This window comes from Psammomys obesus, unplaced genomic scaffold (assembly GCF_907164565.1).
Source record: "Psammomys obesus unplaced genomic scaffold, mPsaObe1.curated_primary_1811, whole genome shotgun sequence".
NCBI lineage: Eukaryota > Metazoa > Chordata > Mammalia > Rodentia > Muridae > Psammomys > Psammomys obesus.
In genome coordinates, this window is record NW_026596125.1 from 362,968 (window position 1) to 383,111 (window position 20,144).

The 20,144-nt window shown below is 42.9% G+C and overlaps 1 protein-coding gene across 1 annotated transcript in view; it reads right to left on the reverse strand.

Annotated features, from left to right (window-relative positions):
• Pdlim1 (PDZ and LIM domain 1) overlaps positions 1 to 20,144 on the reverse strand; it is a 44,523-nt gene that overhangs the window by 9,113 nt on the left and 15,266 nt on the right. Inside the window, exons 2-4 of the mRNA XM_055591744.1 lie at positions 15,774 to 15,925; positions 13,736 to 13,820; positions 8,626 to 8,825 (exon numbers count right to left, since the gene is read on the reverse strand). Of these exons, the coding sequence (XP_055447719.1) occupies positions 8,626 to 8,825; positions 13,736 to 13,820; positions 15,774 to 15,925 (437 nt within the window). The remainder of the gene's footprint in view (positions 1 to 8,625; positions 8,826 to 13,735; positions 13,821 to 15,773; positions 15,926 to 20,144) is intronic.

Consider the following 20,144-nt stretch of genomic DNA (forward strand, 5'->3'; position numbering starts at 1 on the left):
GGACTCCAAACATATTCTGACCACAAAGAAAGCAAGGTTCACCAAAGGTGATATAAGCTCTGCTACTACTGGGGAAGGCTGGTGCTGGCTGCTCCTGCCACCTTGATTTGCAATGAGCAGGTGGAAGCAACCACCCTTGTCTGGCCTGCCCACAGCAGCTGTCTCTACCCTTGTCTATATCCTTTCCCTTGCAGGAAACTGTGGGGCAAGTTAAGTGGCTACCTGGTGGAGTAGTTTTAAACACGGGTCTTCAGCTCAATTCCATCCTTTTTTTTTTTTTCTAAGTTAGATACTTGATTCTTTGAGTTTTGAACTTGGAACCTGGCCTATAATAAGCATATTACATTATCCTGTCTTCATCTTTTTCTTATTACTCTTAGAACTATTTTAAAATCAAGATCAGGCCATGGAATGTTTGGGGGAAGAATTTTTTCTCTTATTTGTTATATGTTATGTCTGGAAGCCACCAAGGGAACACTAAAAATAACAGAACTAAACTACAGGTCATCATACATTCTTCCAGCAAAGAGCCTTGGGAATCATGAAAGAAAGACAGAGAGAGAGATAGACAGAGACGGGGAGGGGGGAGGAGGGAGGAGGAAGGAAGGAAGACCAATTACCATTTATTTCCAAATAATATGACAACATCTTTATATGCTGTTCATTTTATGAAATATTTTCAATATCCATTACCCTAACTGAAACAGGGTAATTAAAAGAACATCACAAGACACAGAAATTCTAAGACTTGGACATTAGACTATAAGATATTAATACAATATCTGAAAAAGTAACTAGGATAAAAAATCCATAAAAATGGAGCAAAAGATTTATATATAAGTATATAAAGATATTTAAAGTAAATAAATAATTCTACAGTTAGCCAGGCCTGTACTCTCAGAGTTCTGGAGACTCAGACAAGAGGCTCAAGAGTTCAAGGTTAGGCTGTGCTGTATAATAAAGGCACATATTTGATGAAATTACTCTACATAGTCTCTGCCCTGTAACAAAGTGAAGCAAGTATTTCCTTCCTTAATTAGTGAAGTAAATAAATATTACACTAATATAAACCCAGATGACAGTGTTAAAAAAGAAAATAACAGGTGAGTATCCCTCATAAACACACAAATTTCATATCAAACAAAACTCAAAAAGAATTACATATCACAGCCAATTGAAGTGTACTTGGTTTACTATTCAGAAATCAGTCAAGGTGTTCGTTTATATAGACCATATCAGCAGATTTGGGGAAAAAATTTATTTTTTGAATACACAGTGAATTCCAGGGCTACACAGCAATACTCTGTCTCAAAATAACTGAAACTAAAAATAACTAAAATGTCGGAAAAACAACTGGAGGGAACTTTCCTGGCTTGCTGAAGTGCATTTACAAAACCCACAGCATCCTCTAACTGAGAAAAAGAGAATGCCATGGTCCCACCCTCTGGTCATTTCTGCTCTGCACAGTGCTGTAAGTTGTAGCCAGTACACTATGGAGAAAAAGAAAGTAACACATAGGTCAAAGAAGGCCATGTAAATATTAGAAGAACCAATATTCGTATTAGAAGAACTCATAGATAAAAATCCATCAAGAACACAACAAAATAAACACAAAGAAAAAAAAACATTTTAAAATAAAATGTCAGGGCTGGACTCTGCTCTTGCAAAAGTCCCAGGTTTAAATCCCAGTACCCACATGGTGCTGACCATCTTCTGTAATTCCAGTTTCAAAGAATCTAGCGCCCTCTTCTGGCCTCCACAGACAACAGGCACACACAGGATGCACCAACATACATGCAGACAAAACACTCATGAACAAAAAATAAAATTTTAAAAATCTTTTTTAAAAATTTAAATGAATTTCCTTATGCTAGCAATGAGCATTCAGACTGAAATCAAAGGTGCAATGTTATTTATAGGTATTCACAAATTTTCTATTAGGATTAACTTTCTATTTGGATGTAAATCTAACTAAAAGTTACGGGACCTTGTGCCGAAAATATGAAAATGATGGAGCTGGGGCTGTAGTTTAGTGGGGAAGCCCTTACTTAGCCAGCAGGAAGGCCAATTCTCAGCTGCAGAACAGCTGAAAGAAGCTAGGTACATGCACCCCTATTCGGAACACTTGGAAGTCTGAGGCAGAAGGATTGTCACCAGTTCAAAGACCAGCCTATCTTACCTGGTGAGCGCCAGTGCCACCCTGTACTGAAACCCTGCCCTACCTCCCAAATAAAGGAAAGAAAGAATACTCTACAGAGTACCATGCCCATGAAGAGGCAACAGAACTAAAAAGCTAACAACAATTTCGAAAAATAAAATGGGAGGAATCAGTCTCCATGATTTTAAGATTCCCTTCACAGCTACTGTTAATCAAGTTCCCGATTAACGCAAATGCCTGAAACTGAAACATAAAAAGAAAACCATATTAAAAAAAAAAAAAAGAGTAACTAAGTAAGAGTTCTTAGCCTCTAGGGAGAGGAAGACTTAAAACAGCAAAAGGATGACTGGTAAAGGGACAAACTGACAAACCTCCTTGAAAGTCAGATTTGCATGTCCCTCTGTAAGTGTTTATCTTGGCTCTGCTTTTACTGTATCCTATTAAGTTTTTGTTTTGGAGACGAGAAGTCACTATGTAACCAATGCCGGCTATGAACTCCTGATCCTCCTGCCTCAGCCTTCCCAGTGCTGGGATGTCAGGCATGCACCACTACCGCTGACCGTGCTAAATGTTGGGAATGTTATTTGTCAGACTATCTCCTAATTTTCTCCTGAGGTTCTTACATTGTTTGTTCAGTTGTATTATAGATTTGTCACTTTTCCAGTTTTCTTTTGGCTAAATTCTAGTTTTAATCCATTGTGGTTGGAAAAGCTATTTGCTGTTGTTTGAGTTTTGAGTGCACTAAAATTTATGTTAGGTCTCACTCACAGTCTCTCTTTACAGTCTGTTCCACCTGAGAAGTGATTTTTTTTTTTTTGTAAAGCTTTATCATTCACTTATGAAGAGTGTATTGACAATTCTCTCATCTCATTATCTTGAGGCATACAATGTATTTCTGTTCATTGTTCACCCCAGGGTGATGCATGGCTCTGGAATTAGCCACAGCTCTCAAACAATAGCACTGTGCATGCTGGCTTCTCCTCCCTTCCTCCTATTCTCTCCACTCTCTGGCAAGCTTGGGTCTAGTCTGCTGAGAAATTACTATAAGTGGTATATTTTAATGTCAGTGTTCTCACGTGTATTGATAGCTTAAAGAAATAACAGCTGATTCTATGTCCATCTTATATCCTGTGTGGTTTTTACTGATATATTCTTCTTGCTCTATGTAGCAATTAGTTTGTGACCCTTGCCTTGCCTTGCCTCTGGCTACAATCTGCAGCATGGTGCAGAAGCAGAATGACAAGAGTGCACATCTTGGCTCATTCCCCACCTTTGAGGGAAAGCCCTTAGCTTTCATCATCATCTTTAAAAAGATAAAAGAAGTCTAAAAAATCTATCAGCAGATAAATTGAGTTTTCGAAAAATGTGATATAGAATGGAATACTAGCCAGTCTTTTAAATAGAAGAAAACTGTGACATATACTGCCTGAGTGAAGCTTTGGAGCACTGTGCTAAAAGGAATATGAATATGTCAGTCAGCAAAGACAAATACTACATGATGCATGACTCCACTTGCATGAGGTGCCCACAATAATCATAATTCTTAGCAACAGCAAGTAGAAGAGCAACAGCAAGCTCTTCCAGGAGCTTGGGGAAGAGATACAAGTTGTTCATTGGGCGTAGAATTTCAGTTTTTCAAGCTGAACAAAGCCAACAAATCTGTTACATAACTTTGCACATGTGTTTATGATAGTAAATTTTATGTCGTGTGGTTTTTACCACACTTTAAAGAAAATAAAAGGAACACACTATTGGTATATATAGTGTACAAAAAAAGAAAAAAGAAACTGGTTAACTCTCCAAGGAATTACGCTGAGGAAACCCCAAAAGGTTACACACTGTATGGTTCTGCTAATAAAACGTTCTTGAACTAACAAAACTGTAATAATGAAAGATTGGTGGTCTGAAGGCTGTGCAGTGAGGGCTGTGGGTGTGGTGGATGTGGCCAGGGTGGATGAGGTAACAGGATTGGAATCCTGGTGCAGATTCAAATGTTTTTTTGTTTTTTTTGCTTTTTTCAGACAAGAGTCTCACTGTGTAGACCTGGCTAGCCTGGAACTTGTTATGTAGACCAAGCTGGCCTTTAACTCACATGTCTCTGCCTCCCAAGTGCAAAGATTAAATAGAAGGAAAAAGCTTAATTCATTTTAAGAATTCCTTGTCTCAAATAGAGGTACTAACTTTAAGGGATGTAAAGATTTTATTTCTTGGCTTGTTTGTCTTAAGGTTGGGATAAGAAAAGCAAACTGAAGGGGCTAGGAATGGTCAGCAGTTTAGAGCACTGACTGCTCTTCCAGAGAAACAGAGTTCAATTCCCAGCATGCACATGACCACTAACAACTCTCTGTAACTCCAGTTCCAAGGGGACCCAGTGCCCTCCTCACGAGTCCTCAGGCACTGCACACACATGGCACACAAACACACATATGCTGGCAAAACACCCATACAAATAGAATAAAAATAAACTAATCTCAAAAGAAATTTGAAAAGATGGGCATGGTGACATATCCTAGCACTGGAGAGACCAAGGCAGGTGTGTCTCTCTGAGTTCAAGGCCAGCCTGATCTACATAGCAAGTTCCAGGGCAACCAAGGAGTGAGGTCTCAACACGCAGACATGGACACAGACACACACATACAGACAGAGAGAGAAAGTGAGCGCTGAGCAGAAAAATCCTTCATGTTTCATGATGTCCTAGAAAATAAGAGCCCAGGTTTCAGATGCTGCAGCTTCATTACTTAATAATTAAACAAAATAAGAAATAAAATTTTAAAAGGAGTTCTGGGAAAGTTTATACATTCAGTTCTAAAGGGGAACACCTGGTCTGAATGTTTCCTGTATTGTAGTCCCCTATGATAAGAAGAGAGGAGAAACTCTGGACATAGGAGAAAGGGGAAGAGCACTCAGACCCCAGTGGGTTCTCTGTGGGGTACAGACGCATTAGCTGCAGAGACAAGCAACCTTCATGCTGGAGGCCTTCTGATCTTGCTCCCACCTAGACAAGGCCATCATAATCAATCACCTGCTACCTTTTGAATAGACAACAATGAATCCTTTGTCCCCAGTCCACTTGCTTAAAAATCTGTCTCCTGGGTGTTTGGGGGATACCCTGAACACCGTTTGGGAGACCTAATACTCCGGGATCTCTCAACAACTTATGCCATGAAAGACCATCTCCCCAGCAGGATGCTAGCCAGTTGTACAGACAGCTGAACCCAGGCAATGACTCCTGGGGAGGAAGAAGTTGATGGTAGGCCAAGGCAAGTCTTCTCTGGACTGTGCCTATATGCTTCGACTCTTCCCTCTGAGCCCCGGGCACTCAGGAGTGCTGGGGCAGAACTCCCCCTCAGCAATAAAATCAGCAGTACCAAAAATTCGCTCAGTACCTTCCAGCACAATGGACTACATTCCTTATACAAGCGGGTGGAAAGGCACATGGTTTAGAGTCCACCTTAAAGATCAGAAGACAGGGGTTCAGAAGATTTACAAGGCCTACCCAAAGTCACTCAGCTGGCAGGGGGCAGAGCCAGATTCCAAGACTCTTTCTATAATACAAACCTGTAGAAAGTAGTAGACATCACAGAAAGTATAAAATCTAGTCTCTGCATTACTATTTTAACAGGTCCCTTCTCCACACAATTGAAGAGGTTGAGAGGGAAGGCGCTAGTAACCTTTCTTTCACTGGAATGGTCCCCAGGAGATACTCAAAGGGCCTCCCTGCCCCCTTCACTGTGTGCAAGGAGGTCTGCTGAGGAGACCCTCACCTGCCTTCCCAGACGGCAATGCTGCTGCTGGCATTCTGGCCTGCCTGGGATGCAGCTGTACACAGACAGCCACACACATAGCAGAATGATCTGAAGTGCTTGGAACAAAAAAAAAAAAAAAAAAAAAACAGGGTGAGCCCCAGGGAACGGGTGATGACCTCAGATGCAAAGTATGTAGTGAGCCAGTTCTGGAACCTCAGCGAATTCAGACTAAACAGTGGGGGGTGGGGAACGGGGGCAGCTTTGTGCTGAACAGGGAGGGTTATGGAGTAGCTGCTAGGTTGGCAGGATCATCTATCTCTCTTTTCTGAGAACATACTAGAAACAAACCACCAGGCAGAGATCCCTAACAAGAAACATGGCAGGCTCAGCAGCGCCTTTGCCTCCGGCTACAGAGATTCCCACTGCTTCTTAGATTCATTTTTAATAAGCTTGGGCTGAAATAGATAATGGGCCCCCTTTGCTGAGAGAGAATCTGCAAGGAGATTTGATGAGGACCCACAGGCTGCTGTAGCCGAAAAGACTGTAACAGGAGCAGACAGTGGGGGTGCGGAGCAATCAGGGAGCTTGAGAGAAGAAGAAAGAAGACATTAACGGAGGAAAAATATCTAAGTCACACTAAAAATACTTTCCAGGCACACACTTCTCCCAGTGCATAGCAGTCCTTTCAATTAGGGATGTGTCATTTCCTGGGTTATTAAATCCAGATCATGGAACATTCCACTCAGGGACAGTAAAAGAAGGGTCACGTTCCCAGCCTCCCCAAGCACCATGAACAGCGAAACACAAGAATGCTGGTTCTTGGTGTTCAGACCACTTCTCACTGAGCAGCATGCAAGCCTCCCTTCAGGGTGCGCTATGCTTAGGGGAGGCCCTGCAAGGCACTTTCTCATGTCTCCCCAGTATCTCCTCCAGGGGCATCAATGTACGAAGCAGGTAAGGCCTCACAGGAACCATGATTTGGAGTAAGAGGCGGTGGTACTGGCCACGGCCATTAATGCCAGTGATCATCAGCATCTTCTGAAACCAAAGCCTCACTAGACTCTAAGGAACCTACGGATCTGTCCTGTCCTGTCCTCTCGGTATCAGGGACAGAGACTTGCGTGCAATGGGTGGCCAATAATCTTAGCATCTGTCTGATTTGTCTGTCTCCATCTGTCTCTCTCCCATGCCTTGTGGGGACAATGAGGAGACCACAAGCAGAATGGGGTTACGGTAACAGCCCTACAAATAGCTAAGGAGCCTGGGACTCTAACTGCTCCCCCAACCCCAGCAACTTGCATTTGAGACAGTTAGTTTGCAACTAAAATAACCTAAAATTTGGACAGGTTAATTAAGGTGAATAGAGAAGAAACTGAATGGCAAAGTGGGCTTTTGGAGTTAACACAAAATCGGAGTTAGTAAAACTGAGAGATCAGTCAACTTTGGAATGTACTGTTTTCTAACAAAATTTAAGTGTCACCAACATTTAAAAGTTTGCAATTGCAGGTTTAAAAAAAAAAATTCTGACTTGTGTTTCAGTGAAAGTAATCAGCAGAGGAGGAAATCCCAGGCCTGCATGCACTTTGGCTAGAACTAAGGACTCTCATCCCTGTGGGCAGGGCATGAGCATGGACAGGGCCCACAGCGCAGCTCAGTTATGTTTGAACTGGTAGTCCTGCCCTGCCCTGCGTTCCTTCCCTCCTCAGGCATAGGAGTCGAGTAAGCAACTCCTAATCTATTCCCCACCCTCCTAACTTGACACCATCACACCAAGTTCCCTTGCCATGGGTGGCTGAAGTATCAAAATCTGCCCCCAAAGAGTTGGGGACAGACCATAGTTAGGCCCCGCTGCTGGAAGATGCAGGAGACCCAAAACAGAGGTAAAGGCAGGTGCAGCCAACAGATCTATGACTGAGGTCATGCCTGTCTGGTTCCACCTGGTTCTACCTGCAGTCCCAACTCTTCCCTTGTTATGCCACCTTCTGTCTCAGGTCAGAACCCATTACCATGGGCACGCATTTGCAGCCTCATTCTCTCTGTCATTTCTGGTCAGGTGGGAAATGTGGAGTAGACCTCTCAAGTACTCCACAACAAGCACTCTCTCATGGAGATCCTGTGAAAGACCAGGACCAGAAGCTGAGGGTGAGCACAGCATTCAGGACAAGAATGATTCTCAATCATTACAAGTTCCATTTGTAGCAAACACAGTGATGGGCATTTTATGTTTTCTTTTCTTTCTCATCTCTCTCGTGTGTGTGTGGGGGGGGGCATGTGTATAGGCACAGGTGCTCACAACCATGTGGACGCCAAGGATGATGTCAGGAGTCTTCTTCCACTGCTCTCCACTTTATTCATTGAACCCAGAGGTGACCCAGGTAGCTAGTCTGGCCAGCTGGCATACTCCAGATCCATCTGTACCTCTGAAATACTGCAATTACAGACAGGCCACCATGCCCACCTAGCATGTATGAATGTTCTATGCCTAGAACTCTGATCCTTGTGCTCAAGCAGCAGGCATTTCCAACCTTTGAGCCACTGCTCCAGCAATACATTTTCTTATTTTTACTACAGCCTAAGAGGAGAAAAGGAACCCTTTCCACAGGTGAGGAAGCTGAATGCCAAAGGTTTCCTCCCAGAGTTAGTGGTTTAACTTGCTAAAAGAATTAGTGAAAAGGGGCTTCCTCCCCAGGACTGGCCTAGAGGCCCCAGGAGTCTACTTACGGCCTGCTGTTCGCCTCCTCCCCACTGGCTGTGGTCTTCGCCTCCACAGCGTTGTTGAAGTTAGAGATGTTTTCAGGAGAGTAGAGGCCGGTTGGGTTGTTGTACTGGTTCATGATGACCCGGGAGGCAGTGTTGGGAGCAGGTGAGGCCGTGAATGGCATGGCACTTCTGTTATGGGCACTTCCTATATGCAGGACCTCCTGAAGGCAAGGAACAGAGGGAAAAATCAAGGTGTTTGCCCCATCCCCCTTACTATGTAAAGTACAGGCTAAAAGCCAGGGAGACTTCCAGCTGAGCTACTGCAGCCCTGGTTCAAATATAAACCTGTGGACAGAGGGGCTCAGACAAATGCAAGGAGAGAGTGAACAATAACCAGGAAAGCATCCATAGATACACAACTGTACATCCCTCACCCGCTCAATCAGCTCCATCTCCAGCTCTTCCTTGAGGCCCAGCAGATCTGATCTCTGGGTACCACTGGGAGATTAACACTTCACTTCTTGGGCTACCAGCACTCAAGGCAGTGTTAAAGCATCCTTTCAGGACACATTCCAGAGGCATTAGGAAGGAGGGAGAGGTGGCTTAGGTTATCACAAAGCCCTCGATGCCAAAAGACAGAGATAAGCTCCCCAGACCTGAGCATTTAAATCAGCAAGGAAAGAGGGTAATAGGAACACAGGAGGCAGCTGCTGACTACATTAGTCTCAGGCCTTGCCAAAGGCAGCTGAGGAGCTGAGGGCCTATTGCGCCCTGTGGGTAAAACACAAGATGGAAGATTCTGGAAGCTGGGTCCAAGGCAGAATCTGTGTGTGGAGGAAGGACTTTGAGTTTCCTCGTCCCCATTTTCTTCTCTCCTTAACACAAGAACATACCCTCTGCCCACCTGCACATGTCTGGTGAACAATTACAACTACAACCTCTTTTTTTTTCTCAGTAAACAGTTTTTCTTTTATTTTTGAGATTATGATATAATTACATCAATTCTGTCTTCCCTTTCCTCCTTCCAAACCCTTCCATATACTCCTCCGTGATCTTTTTCAAATAAAATTCATAGCCTCTTTATACACTTATTGTTACAATTTTTCTCCCATGCTGTTCAATATGGTCCTTTTCTTGACCACTCTCTACTTTGCTCTTGACTTCCTCCAGTACTTTAGAATTCAACTCATGTCAACAGCAATTCCAATTACAAACTAGTATGTTAGGACAATCTACTCAAGCACTGTTTATTTCCATCCTTCCATTTTACCAACTGCAACCTCTTGAGGCTTCTGTGTAAATGTACCAAAACCAAAGCACTTTTTTTTTTTTTTTTTGAAACAGGGTTTCTCTGTGTAGCCCTAGCTGTTCTTGAATGCTCACAGACCAGGCTGGCCTCGAACTCAGAGATTTGCCTGCCTCCCGGGTGCTGGACCTAAACGTATGCACCACCACAGCCTGGCTCTACTTTTTAAACTAACCTTCCTTTAATAATCACAGGTTGTCTGACAACTTAGTTAGCCAGGCTTTCCCTACTTCAATACTCAAAACCAATTCCAGCTTCCTTAATCACAAGCTCTGTGTAGCCTACTAAACTCAACGTGTTTTCTGAGTTCCCAAGAAAATTCTTCTAAACCTTGGTTTTCTTCTAAAACATTCAAATAACCAGGAAAAATTCCAGTTCCTCTATTGTTCTTTTTTGGTCCTTTAAAAAAAAAAAAAAAAAAAAAGAAATTTCAGCATTTAACTAGAAAACATTATGAATGAAAACTAGCACTGTAATTCATCAAAAGCTAACTTAAAGTAAAAGGCAACAAACATATTTTTATGTTAAAAATTTCTTTTTTATCATTCTGGTAAATTTTATTTTCAAGTCAGAATCAGTAAGGTTTAATTGAGTTTGTCCATGTCTGCACAAATAATCAAAAAAGAAGCTTGTGTGTGTGTGTGTGTGTGTGTGTGTGTGTGTGTGTGTGTGTATGTGTGTTTGTTTTAATTTTGGTTTTGTTTTGAGATGGGGTCTCTGTATGTAGACCAGGCTGGTTTCAAACTCACAGAGATCCACCTGTTTGTTCTACCAAGCCAGACTACAGATAATCACAAAACAGAATGCTAAAGAAAAAAAAAATCATAATCAAGGAATGGTTAAGTAGTTTTATGTACAGCGACTCAAAGGAATCATGAAATCGTTGAGTATTGGCTGTGAAGGCAGCAGCAGATTTACAGATTACAGGCCAGGGGACCTCGCCCCCATCATTGGGCGGCATCGGCAGACACCTGGCAGCACCCAACACACATCCTTCTCCTGTATCCACAGCAATTCTGGGAGCAGCGCGGGATGCTGATCCTTTAGTCTCGCCTCCAATTCTCCCTGGTAATTTCTGTTTGGCCCTGGGCAAGTTATGCCTCTCTGAGCCATAAGCTTCTTCGGAAGGAAGTGGTGGCAGGGTAGGGAGCACAGTGCAGAACACGGCAGGTTCTCACTAGGGTCCATCTTCTCTCCCAGTGGAAATAAGAAGAGTTCCAGCCAGAACAGAAATCCACGGGGGAGTCATGCCATAAGTTCCTGTTTATTTATTTATTTGCTGTTCACATTTATAGATCACAGGACAACTTGGGAGAATCTGTGCTCACCTTCTATCATGTAGGCCCCAGGGATCAAACTCAGGTCCTCAGGCTTGCCTGCAGCAGGAGCCATCTCTCTGGGCCCCCACCCCGCCCTTGTTTTCTTTTTTGGGAATGGTGCAGTTTTTCTGTTGGAATGTTGTTGGGTTTTTTTGTTTCGTTTCGTTTTTTTGTTTTTTTTAATACTTGATTCTTGCCTTATAAAACATCTTTCAAGAATGCATCTGGTTTGTCCATAAAAGAAATATCTCTACCCCCATGTGGATTCTAGTCTTTCCAGAAGGCAGGCAGGATTTAGGGCTTGCCTTTTGGAAGGAATGATGTAATTGTTTGGGCTTTGTATTTATCAGTCTCCAAGGAAACACAATAATGAGGAAATACAAACTAGGTATGTAACTATGTTGACCTCAGATAAGCCGGGGTGTTGGTTAGCTTTATGTGAACTAGCAGGTCTACCCATGAACTCTGTTCTCTGTATTTGTCCTCTAGCTCAGAAGTCTTTAGAAATAGAAGATCTGAAAAAAAATGTTCGTTGGGAAGATTTTTAGGTGAATAAAAAATAAAGAGAAAAATGCACTCAGGCTAGCCTTTAATGTAGTTTGAATAAAGTAGACTGAAAATGATCTTCAAAACATCAGCACTGAAGAAAACATATCACCAAGATATAAATGATTGGCTCAAGTGAAAAGTTACCATTTTGGACCAGGTTAAATCCAAACCATTCCTCATGTTATAAAATATATGGAAACAACACATCAAAATTAACACATTCAGTAAATTTTATAAGTTGTTAGACCTTCAGGGAAACTGAAATTAACTCTGGCATGATTTAAATTTGTTTATACAATGGCCAGATTGCAGAATAAGATTTTATGAATTTCCTTATAGGGCTCTTACAGAATAATCTGTTCATGACAGTTTCAACATGGCAGCTGCAAAACGATCCTTAAAAGGACTCATCATTTTAAGTATGATGGTGACTGCAAATAAGAAAATCAATTTCTGAAATTTTAATGAAACCTCTTTAAGAACTTAAGACTTATAATCAACTATTCAATTTATATACACTAAGGCACCATGTGAATTCAGTTTCATACAATTTCTATGCAATATATAAGACAGCTGACTATGTGTTATCTTTTGATTACTATTTCCATATAAAAACTAAATAGTGTCTCAAACTTAGCAAAAAAATTTTAATTTCAAATCTTCAGCTGGGGTTAAATATATCATGATCACAGCCCCAGATTGAAACTCACACACACACAAAAATATCAATTCACTTATTCACTTATTTGGTGAACAACAAATTCACTTATTTGGTGTTTGTTAATGTGCGCGTGTGTGCACACAAGTGCACATATGTACTTGTGTGTGGAGGCTGGAGGTTGATGTTTGTTATCTTCCTCAGTCATTCTCCACATTTTAGACCCATGGTCCTTCCGCAAACCTGAAATTCAGCCTTCTGGCTGAAGCGGCTGGCCAGCTCTCACTTGATGGTGTTGCAGATGGGCACAGCCAGGTACACTGGTGCTAGAAACCCAAGCTCAGGTTCTGTGCTTGTATAAAGGCACTTTACCAGTAATCGAGGCCTCTGCCCCCTCACTTACTGTTAATCATTCATTCATTGATCCAATAAAGAACATACTTTGTGATGAGCAACAGAGGGATTTTTTTTTGGGGGGGGAGGGTTGGTTTGGTTTGGTTTTCTAGACAGGGTCTCTCTGTATAGCCTTGGCTGTCCTGGACTCACTTTCTAGACCAGGCTGGCCTTAAAACATAGGGATTTTTACCAAAATGTTCCAAATAAAACTTCTCTATTTCAAAACCTACCCACACAGTGTAGATATCTTAGAAGCTGCAACTAAGGGAGAAATAAAAACACCTGTAAGGTATCTACTGAGAGAATCATTTGTAAGTATGGACTCTCAGGACAGTCTACTGTTCTAGAAAATTCTACTTTACCAATGAACAATGTGATGACTCTTACTATTTTTTTTTCAAGATTAACTGCCATCTCATTTAACTAATTTTAATGTCGTTCTCATGTTTCACTGTAACAAAACAGATTTCCACCTCAGGACTCGCAGGGAAAGAAGGGTTTACTATTAAATCCCCTAGTGTTTCTTTTTCACTCTGTTTCAGGCCTAAACATATCCTCGCCTCTGGGATGACTCTTTTGTATCTAAAAACTGTAAGGGCTGAGTTAGTGCTTCAATTCCTGTTTGAGGGAAAACTTTCGCCCTTTTTTCCCATTGCCTGTTTTCCTAACTCCTCGCTTCCAGTCCAGGCCATGTTCCTGCCCTGGGGTTTTCCAGCCCTTTCCTCTAGCAGTTCCTTTACGGGAAGGACTGAACTAGAGCCAGATCCCAGCAATGACAGTGGAGGGCTTTCCCTGCCACTTTATCCGCAGACCTCCAGCGCAGGAAAAACAAGAGACTAGCTGAACAATGACCAAGCAGGAAAACAGCTGGCAGAGGAGTGGCAAAGATAAGCAAGTACTTACTTGGGGTTCCGACGCTAAATTCATCTTGTATGGATGGCGTTTCCCCTCCTCGGTCACCAGAGGAGACCAAATTTTCTGTTCGGACCTGTGACAGATGAGCAAAGCTGTTGTTCCCTTCTGTTTTGGTTCATTTCATTCTGCTTTGCAGTGCTGATGATCTAACTCAACATCTCACACACGCCGGGTAAGGGCTCTACCATGGAGCAGTATCGCCAGTGTAAAGCTGCAGTCTCACTCACTTTAAGTAGAGAACCCAGTTCAACCTCTGTATCTACAGGCTCTGCTTAGATTCAGTCAACTGCAGACAGAACGCTCTGTATCTGTATGAAACATATTCGGATTTTTCCTCTTGTCATTATTCACTAAATAATATGGTGTAGCAATCATGTGCACAGCGTTCACACTGCATTAGATATTACAGGCAGTCCAGAGATGATTTAAAGACTGCAGGGAGCTGCATATAGCTCTGCACTGCTTTGTATAGAAGAGACCTGGGTGCTCACAGATTTTTATATCCACGATTCTGCCGGCCCCCCCATAGATGCCAAGAAACAACTTTACATGGTGAAAGCAAATGGAGGAAAACATTCCCTTTGCCTTAACTTTTACCCTCTGAATTTGTACCCTGCCATCAGACCCTCTGCTTGTCAAATAGATGGCGTCCATGTTGAATGGCTCCTACACGCACCCTTAAGAGATTTCCCAGCCTGGCCTGCCTTCTGGTCTAACCTCAGCCTTGCTCACTACAGGGAGACTGACCTATGAGTTACTACACCTGCCTAATGCTGCCACCTCAATTCAAGGTGGGATAGACTTCAACTCTATCTTGGCCCAGAGTTCCTAGCCTAGACCAAGTCACCAACATATTTGTGAATCAAGCATCCCTTTTCGCTGTTATAAAGGATTTTCTTCCTGCCAATCACACAGCATTGGTCCTAGTACAGTTTCGGTTTTCATTAGCATGGGGATTTTTCTCTCTTCAAGGCAAACAACATTTATACGTTCCTTTGTACTTGTCACAGTAACCAGTGACAGACAATTATAAGGTACACCTAGGCAATTCACTGGCAAGTGAATTTTAAAAAGAATCAATGAACCTACAAATAAATGCATGAATGACCTGAACATAAGTTTGAGGGAGAGGATGTGGGCTGAGATAGAACAAGAGACAAGAACAAAGGGTCAGTGTGCTTTTGAAGGAGTCACAATGAAATGGTTCACCTCCCACAGTGAGTAGGGCTCTGAAGGGAACAAAATATTCTGGCATTTTTCATGTACTCTTGGTCTGTCTATCAATCCTATAGCACAAGTAGGGGGAAAAAATTCAAAATGAGAACCTGATGAAGGGCTGTAAAAGCTGAGGTTAGTGAGCCATTAAATAAAGCAGGTTCACACAGCAACAAGAACCTGTACCTGATCCAACAGGAACTAGGAAGCCACTCAAAGCTGAATCAATCACGCCTAACATCTGGGATCTATAGGGCACTTTCCATGACCAAGTGAAAGAAGACTGGAAATCCTACCCTAATTGCGGCTTCCAAGGTGCTGTCTTCGGCTGTCTGTTCATGCCTGTGCTCCTTTCTTGTGGTGCACCTAACCTTGCACTTGGCACTTTGTCTAACAGGCTTGGGTCCTTCTCTGCTGCTGCAATCTCACAACAGAGCATCCGCTACTCAGGGTCCTTGGAGGAGTACCGTCCTAAATCATACTCAAGAGGCCTTCAGGAAGACATTTGAGCTTCGTTATGCCTTAACCATGTTTCATTTCTTTCACCTCCTCAGGATTCTCATTAGCTGTGTTAGGTCAAGTAAAAGGGTGGTAACTTAGGAGAAAGGGGCATACATGATGAGAAGCACTGTGAGCACGAGAGATGAGAGGAGCAACCTCAAAGAGCAAAGCCACAGACCTTCTAGCCTGCTTTCATCATGTACTGCACAGAACTGGTGAAGCTCAGGAGCTTCTGAGCTGTGGGAGGCAGGCCCTGTCCACAAGCAGCTTCCAGTCCATCGGGAATGAGCGAACACTTCCACAGCCTCACCTGGATACTGTGAGCGTCATGTTGTCTGTGCAGCCCTTGATTTTGTTCTGGGCTTCCAAGTGTGTCATACTGCTGGTACCTTCCCCATCGATGGCCGTGATCAAATCTCCAATACATAAATTAGCAATAGCAGCCTTGCTTCCGGGAGTGACCTGGCAACGGAGCAGATAGCACACAGTCAGTCACTGTGTGTCTCCAGGAAGACCAATGAGAAAATACCATCGGGTTAAATACTCAATGATAAAGACCAAAGTGTAGGAAAGGGAGAGTTTGGCATGGTGGTGCACACCTGCTCTGGAGAAGCTGAAGGAGGAGACAATTTGAGGCTAGCCTGAGCTACTTAGTGAGTCTGAGGACAGCCTGGGATATATAGCAAGACCCCTGAAAGGATGAAAGAAAGAAAAAGAAAGAACAGGGAGAGAAAGAGCTCAACAAAGTGTGCTAAAATCAAATTTTAATTAGCTGTAATCCTTCATGTTTTTACAATCTGTTACCATAAACCGAGTCCTTTTCTGTACGTGACCTAATTGTCCCCTGATAACAACTTTGTGAGAAACGAGAACGGACACCAGAAACTGAGGCATATGGAGCTCAGTGACCTACCCAGGGCCACCCAACTAGCACATTACCAGCCATCAGCTAGCCCACTGCAGACTCAAACCTTGAGCCTCACTCGGTGTTCCGACCTCAAAATAAGTCGCCAACACATATTTTAGACTCACTCAATTAGAGAACATTGTGTACAATAACTTCTATTTCTGTAAAATCCTAACATATGTTATAAGTTACAAGCCCAGACAGAACTGGAATTGCTCACTGCTACAGATTTCAATGACGTGTTCATTTCTTTAACAATGGTCTTGAGTTACTTTACAATAATAACAGCAAAGCAATGAAGGTAATTTCTCAATATGGTAGTGTGGGTTCACACCAGGAAGTCCACCCTGCCCTACAGGAGGCTGGTTTTCTGCAAGCTATGCTTCCAGACCATTAGTTCCAAATCTGTAGACCACAGATGCCTGGCATGGCCAGGTAGGAACTGTTGCAGGTCCTCAAACCCACCTGCCTACCGACGATTCCCTGTAGACAGAGTAAATGCGCCCCCACACCGACCCACAGTTGTTTTTCAAGTGAACACTGATGCTGCTCTGATGAATGACATTCATTCTGAAGCAGCGCTGACCTCAGAATAACAGTCTGCTGTTGGATATCCTCTCAGTTAGGCCATACCAAAATGTCTCCATCACCCCGGGGCAAGTCCATGACTATATGACATTAAAAGGCCACTCCAAATGGGAAACCAGAGGCAGAATGGCACACCTCCAGACCCCCAGTGCCCAAAAGGCTCTGGCTTCCTCTTGGAAACCCCTGTAGTTCCAGGGACCAGTGGAATTGCAAACCACAGGGTGTTTCCATAAGCTGGTCCTTCAAAGCACCAAATCAGGATACCAGAGTAAGGCAACAAGCCTCAGTTTTCCACAGCCAAGTACCCAAACAGTCCTCACCAAACAGAAAACACCAGCCCTCACAGGGATGTCAGTGCAGGGCCCTGTCTACTCCCTCACTGGCACCCTGGCTCCACAAAATGAGGAGCTGAGCTAGTCCTTGAGGTCCCTTCTGGCTTGAACGTGCTCTGGCTTCACCAGACAAAACTCCTCTGGAATGTAAAGATGTGAAAGCATTGCATAGATCCTGACCTTCTACCCGTTCTCCCCCACTCTCCCATCATGTGTTTACAGAGATCTGACTCTCATGAGAGCTGTGCTCCAGGCCACAGCTGAGTGAGTTGTCTGACCCAGGCCTTCCTTCCAATCAGCAATAGGAAACTCATTCTGAGTCACTCAGTGTGGCAGTAAAAATGCAGGCTACATACAGGGACCTTGTTCTAAATGACAATGAAGACTTTTGCGTTTTTGTTTGATGTTTTTGGAAAATGTCCTATGGATCCCAGGCTGGTCTCCATCCCTCCATGTCGCCACTAACTTACTTTTTAACAGTCCTACCCAAGTACCCTCTTGTTTGGGATTGGTAATGGCTCTAAACTGGCGAATTCTATCTCTAAATTGACTAGCTGGAAAACCAGGAGGATAAGGCCAATCAAAGGCATTATTTATGACCAAATATAAAAGTATAAAAGAGCAAGTTCCTTTAGGACAGCCCTGCAAGACTTCAGGAAAGGCCTCCCCTTAGGCTACCTCCATACTAAGCTCTAGCTTCCTCCCCAAGCTTTTTTTTTTCCCCCACCTCAGTATTTTTAACTCTGCCTGACTGGCTTTCCTCACCTTTTAAGTCTCTACTTAAATTATCTTCTCAGAGTCTTCCTGACTTCCAGTCTATGGCACCTACCACATCACAGTAGGTGCTCAAAATAAATAACCAAAGAATGATTCAAATTAAAAAGGTCCACTGTTGTTAAAGATGCTCTCTAACAAGAGCTGGGAAGATCATGCAGTGTGTAAGAGGTCTTGCAGTATATGAGGGCCTGAACTCTGGTCCCTCAAACCCATGTAAAAGCTGAATGTGGGTGTACCCTCTAACGCCAAAGCTCAGGTAGTGGGAGAGACAGAAGGATTGCGAAGGCTTGTGGACAGCCAGATAACTAAAAAACCCTGTCACTCAAGGCTCAGGGAACTATGTGAAGGGGAGGCAAAAAGATCGTTAAGAGCCAGAGGGGATAGATGATGTCAAGGAAACAGTATCTCTCAGACACCACAGGGCCTGCACTGGTCAAACCAGACTGGGTCCCACTGCTGAAATGGGGAAGTAGATGCAAACCCCCATCCCTCTCCAATTAACAACTGCTCTCAAAGAAAAAAATCATTTTCTCCAAGGGAGTCATTGAGCACACAAACCACACTGAAGGGCAGAGGCTGTCACCAGCAGTAGATGAACAACCCAAAATGAACTCAAAGGTATTTTTGAAGATTTTGTTTGTTTGTCTCATATTGCTTTGTTCAGGCATTTTTTGAAAACTTTATGACCTTTTGCTTGTGTATTATAACTTCCAAAATTTTGAGTTTTTATGGGGGTATATGTGTGTATACGCATTTCTCCTGTTCTTTCTTAGTTTCTTTGTTCGTTTTCTTTTATCCTTGTTTGTCTTTTTCTTTGCCTGTTGGTTTTCTTAAGAGAGAGAGAAGACATGGAGTTAGAAGGGTGGGGAGGCAGGGAGAGTCTGGGAGGAGAAGGGAAACCATGATCAGAATATACTGTATAAGAAGAGATTTATTTTAAAGAGACCCTGTGTGAAGGGGATGAGGAGGAGAGTGACGGAGCAGGGCAATGACTTCCTCTAGTGTTTCCACAAGGGCACACATATTTTATTATTTAAAATGAGTATTTCAAAATAACAATATTTTTTTTAAATCAAGTAACTATTTCTCTTAAAATGATCATCCTAGACTTAAAATAGAATTCTCTTTTTAAGTTTTATGTTCAATTGCTAAGATGTCTGGAATTTCCAGCATTTTGTTTAAACCGTTTTATGGGAGTGGCATTTCTGCAGAGAACATCTCAACAGGCCCTAAACAAGCTAAAACCAGTCTTAGGAGGCCCACACCTGAGTAATTTGGACCTAGCCTAGCCTTCCATCTGATTTCCTTCTTCTTTTTTTTTTTTTTTTTTTTTTTGAGCCAAAGGAAAGTTTTTTAAAATTACAAGAGAAGATCATCAGATCAGACTCTGGTAGAATAACATTTTTTAGGAGCCAGCTCTTTTTTGAAAGGTTGGGGCTAGGGATACAGACTGAAAAGTAGAGCACGCTCCTGGCATACACAAAGCCCTACGACTGATCCCCAATACCACAGACACTGAACATGATAGCACTTGGGAGGTGGGGGCAAGAGATCAGAAATCCAGTTTATCCTTGGCTACACAATATGTTTGAGGCAGCTTAGCCTACATGAGACCCTGCCACCATAAAGGGGGAGGGAGGAAAGAGTAGGTCAAATAAATCACAGAACTTATCTTTGCAGAGCTCATTCATACTAAAGACTGAAAACAATAAGCTCACATAGATCAGATGAGCAAGCATATATTAGACATTTTAGAGAGAAGGCTAGAGAGAGATTGTGAGTGATTCAAGTTCACACAGCTAAAAGCTTATGCCTGGTTTTTACCACAAAACCCTTCATAAATTCTACCCTTTCCTTTTTCTTCAGTGTAATACCATGGCAGAGACTCTAAGGCCACTGTCATTACTGAGAAGAAACCCAGAATTTAAAGAGGTGCATCTGCTGTGGCCTCCTATACAAAACCTGGAGTGCCACAAATCCCCGTTGGCCAGGTGCCTCCCAGGCATGAGACAACAGCTCCACTCTCTGTGCCGCCCCTCCCATCATCAAACACGCTGATTATAAGGCAGAATTGAAA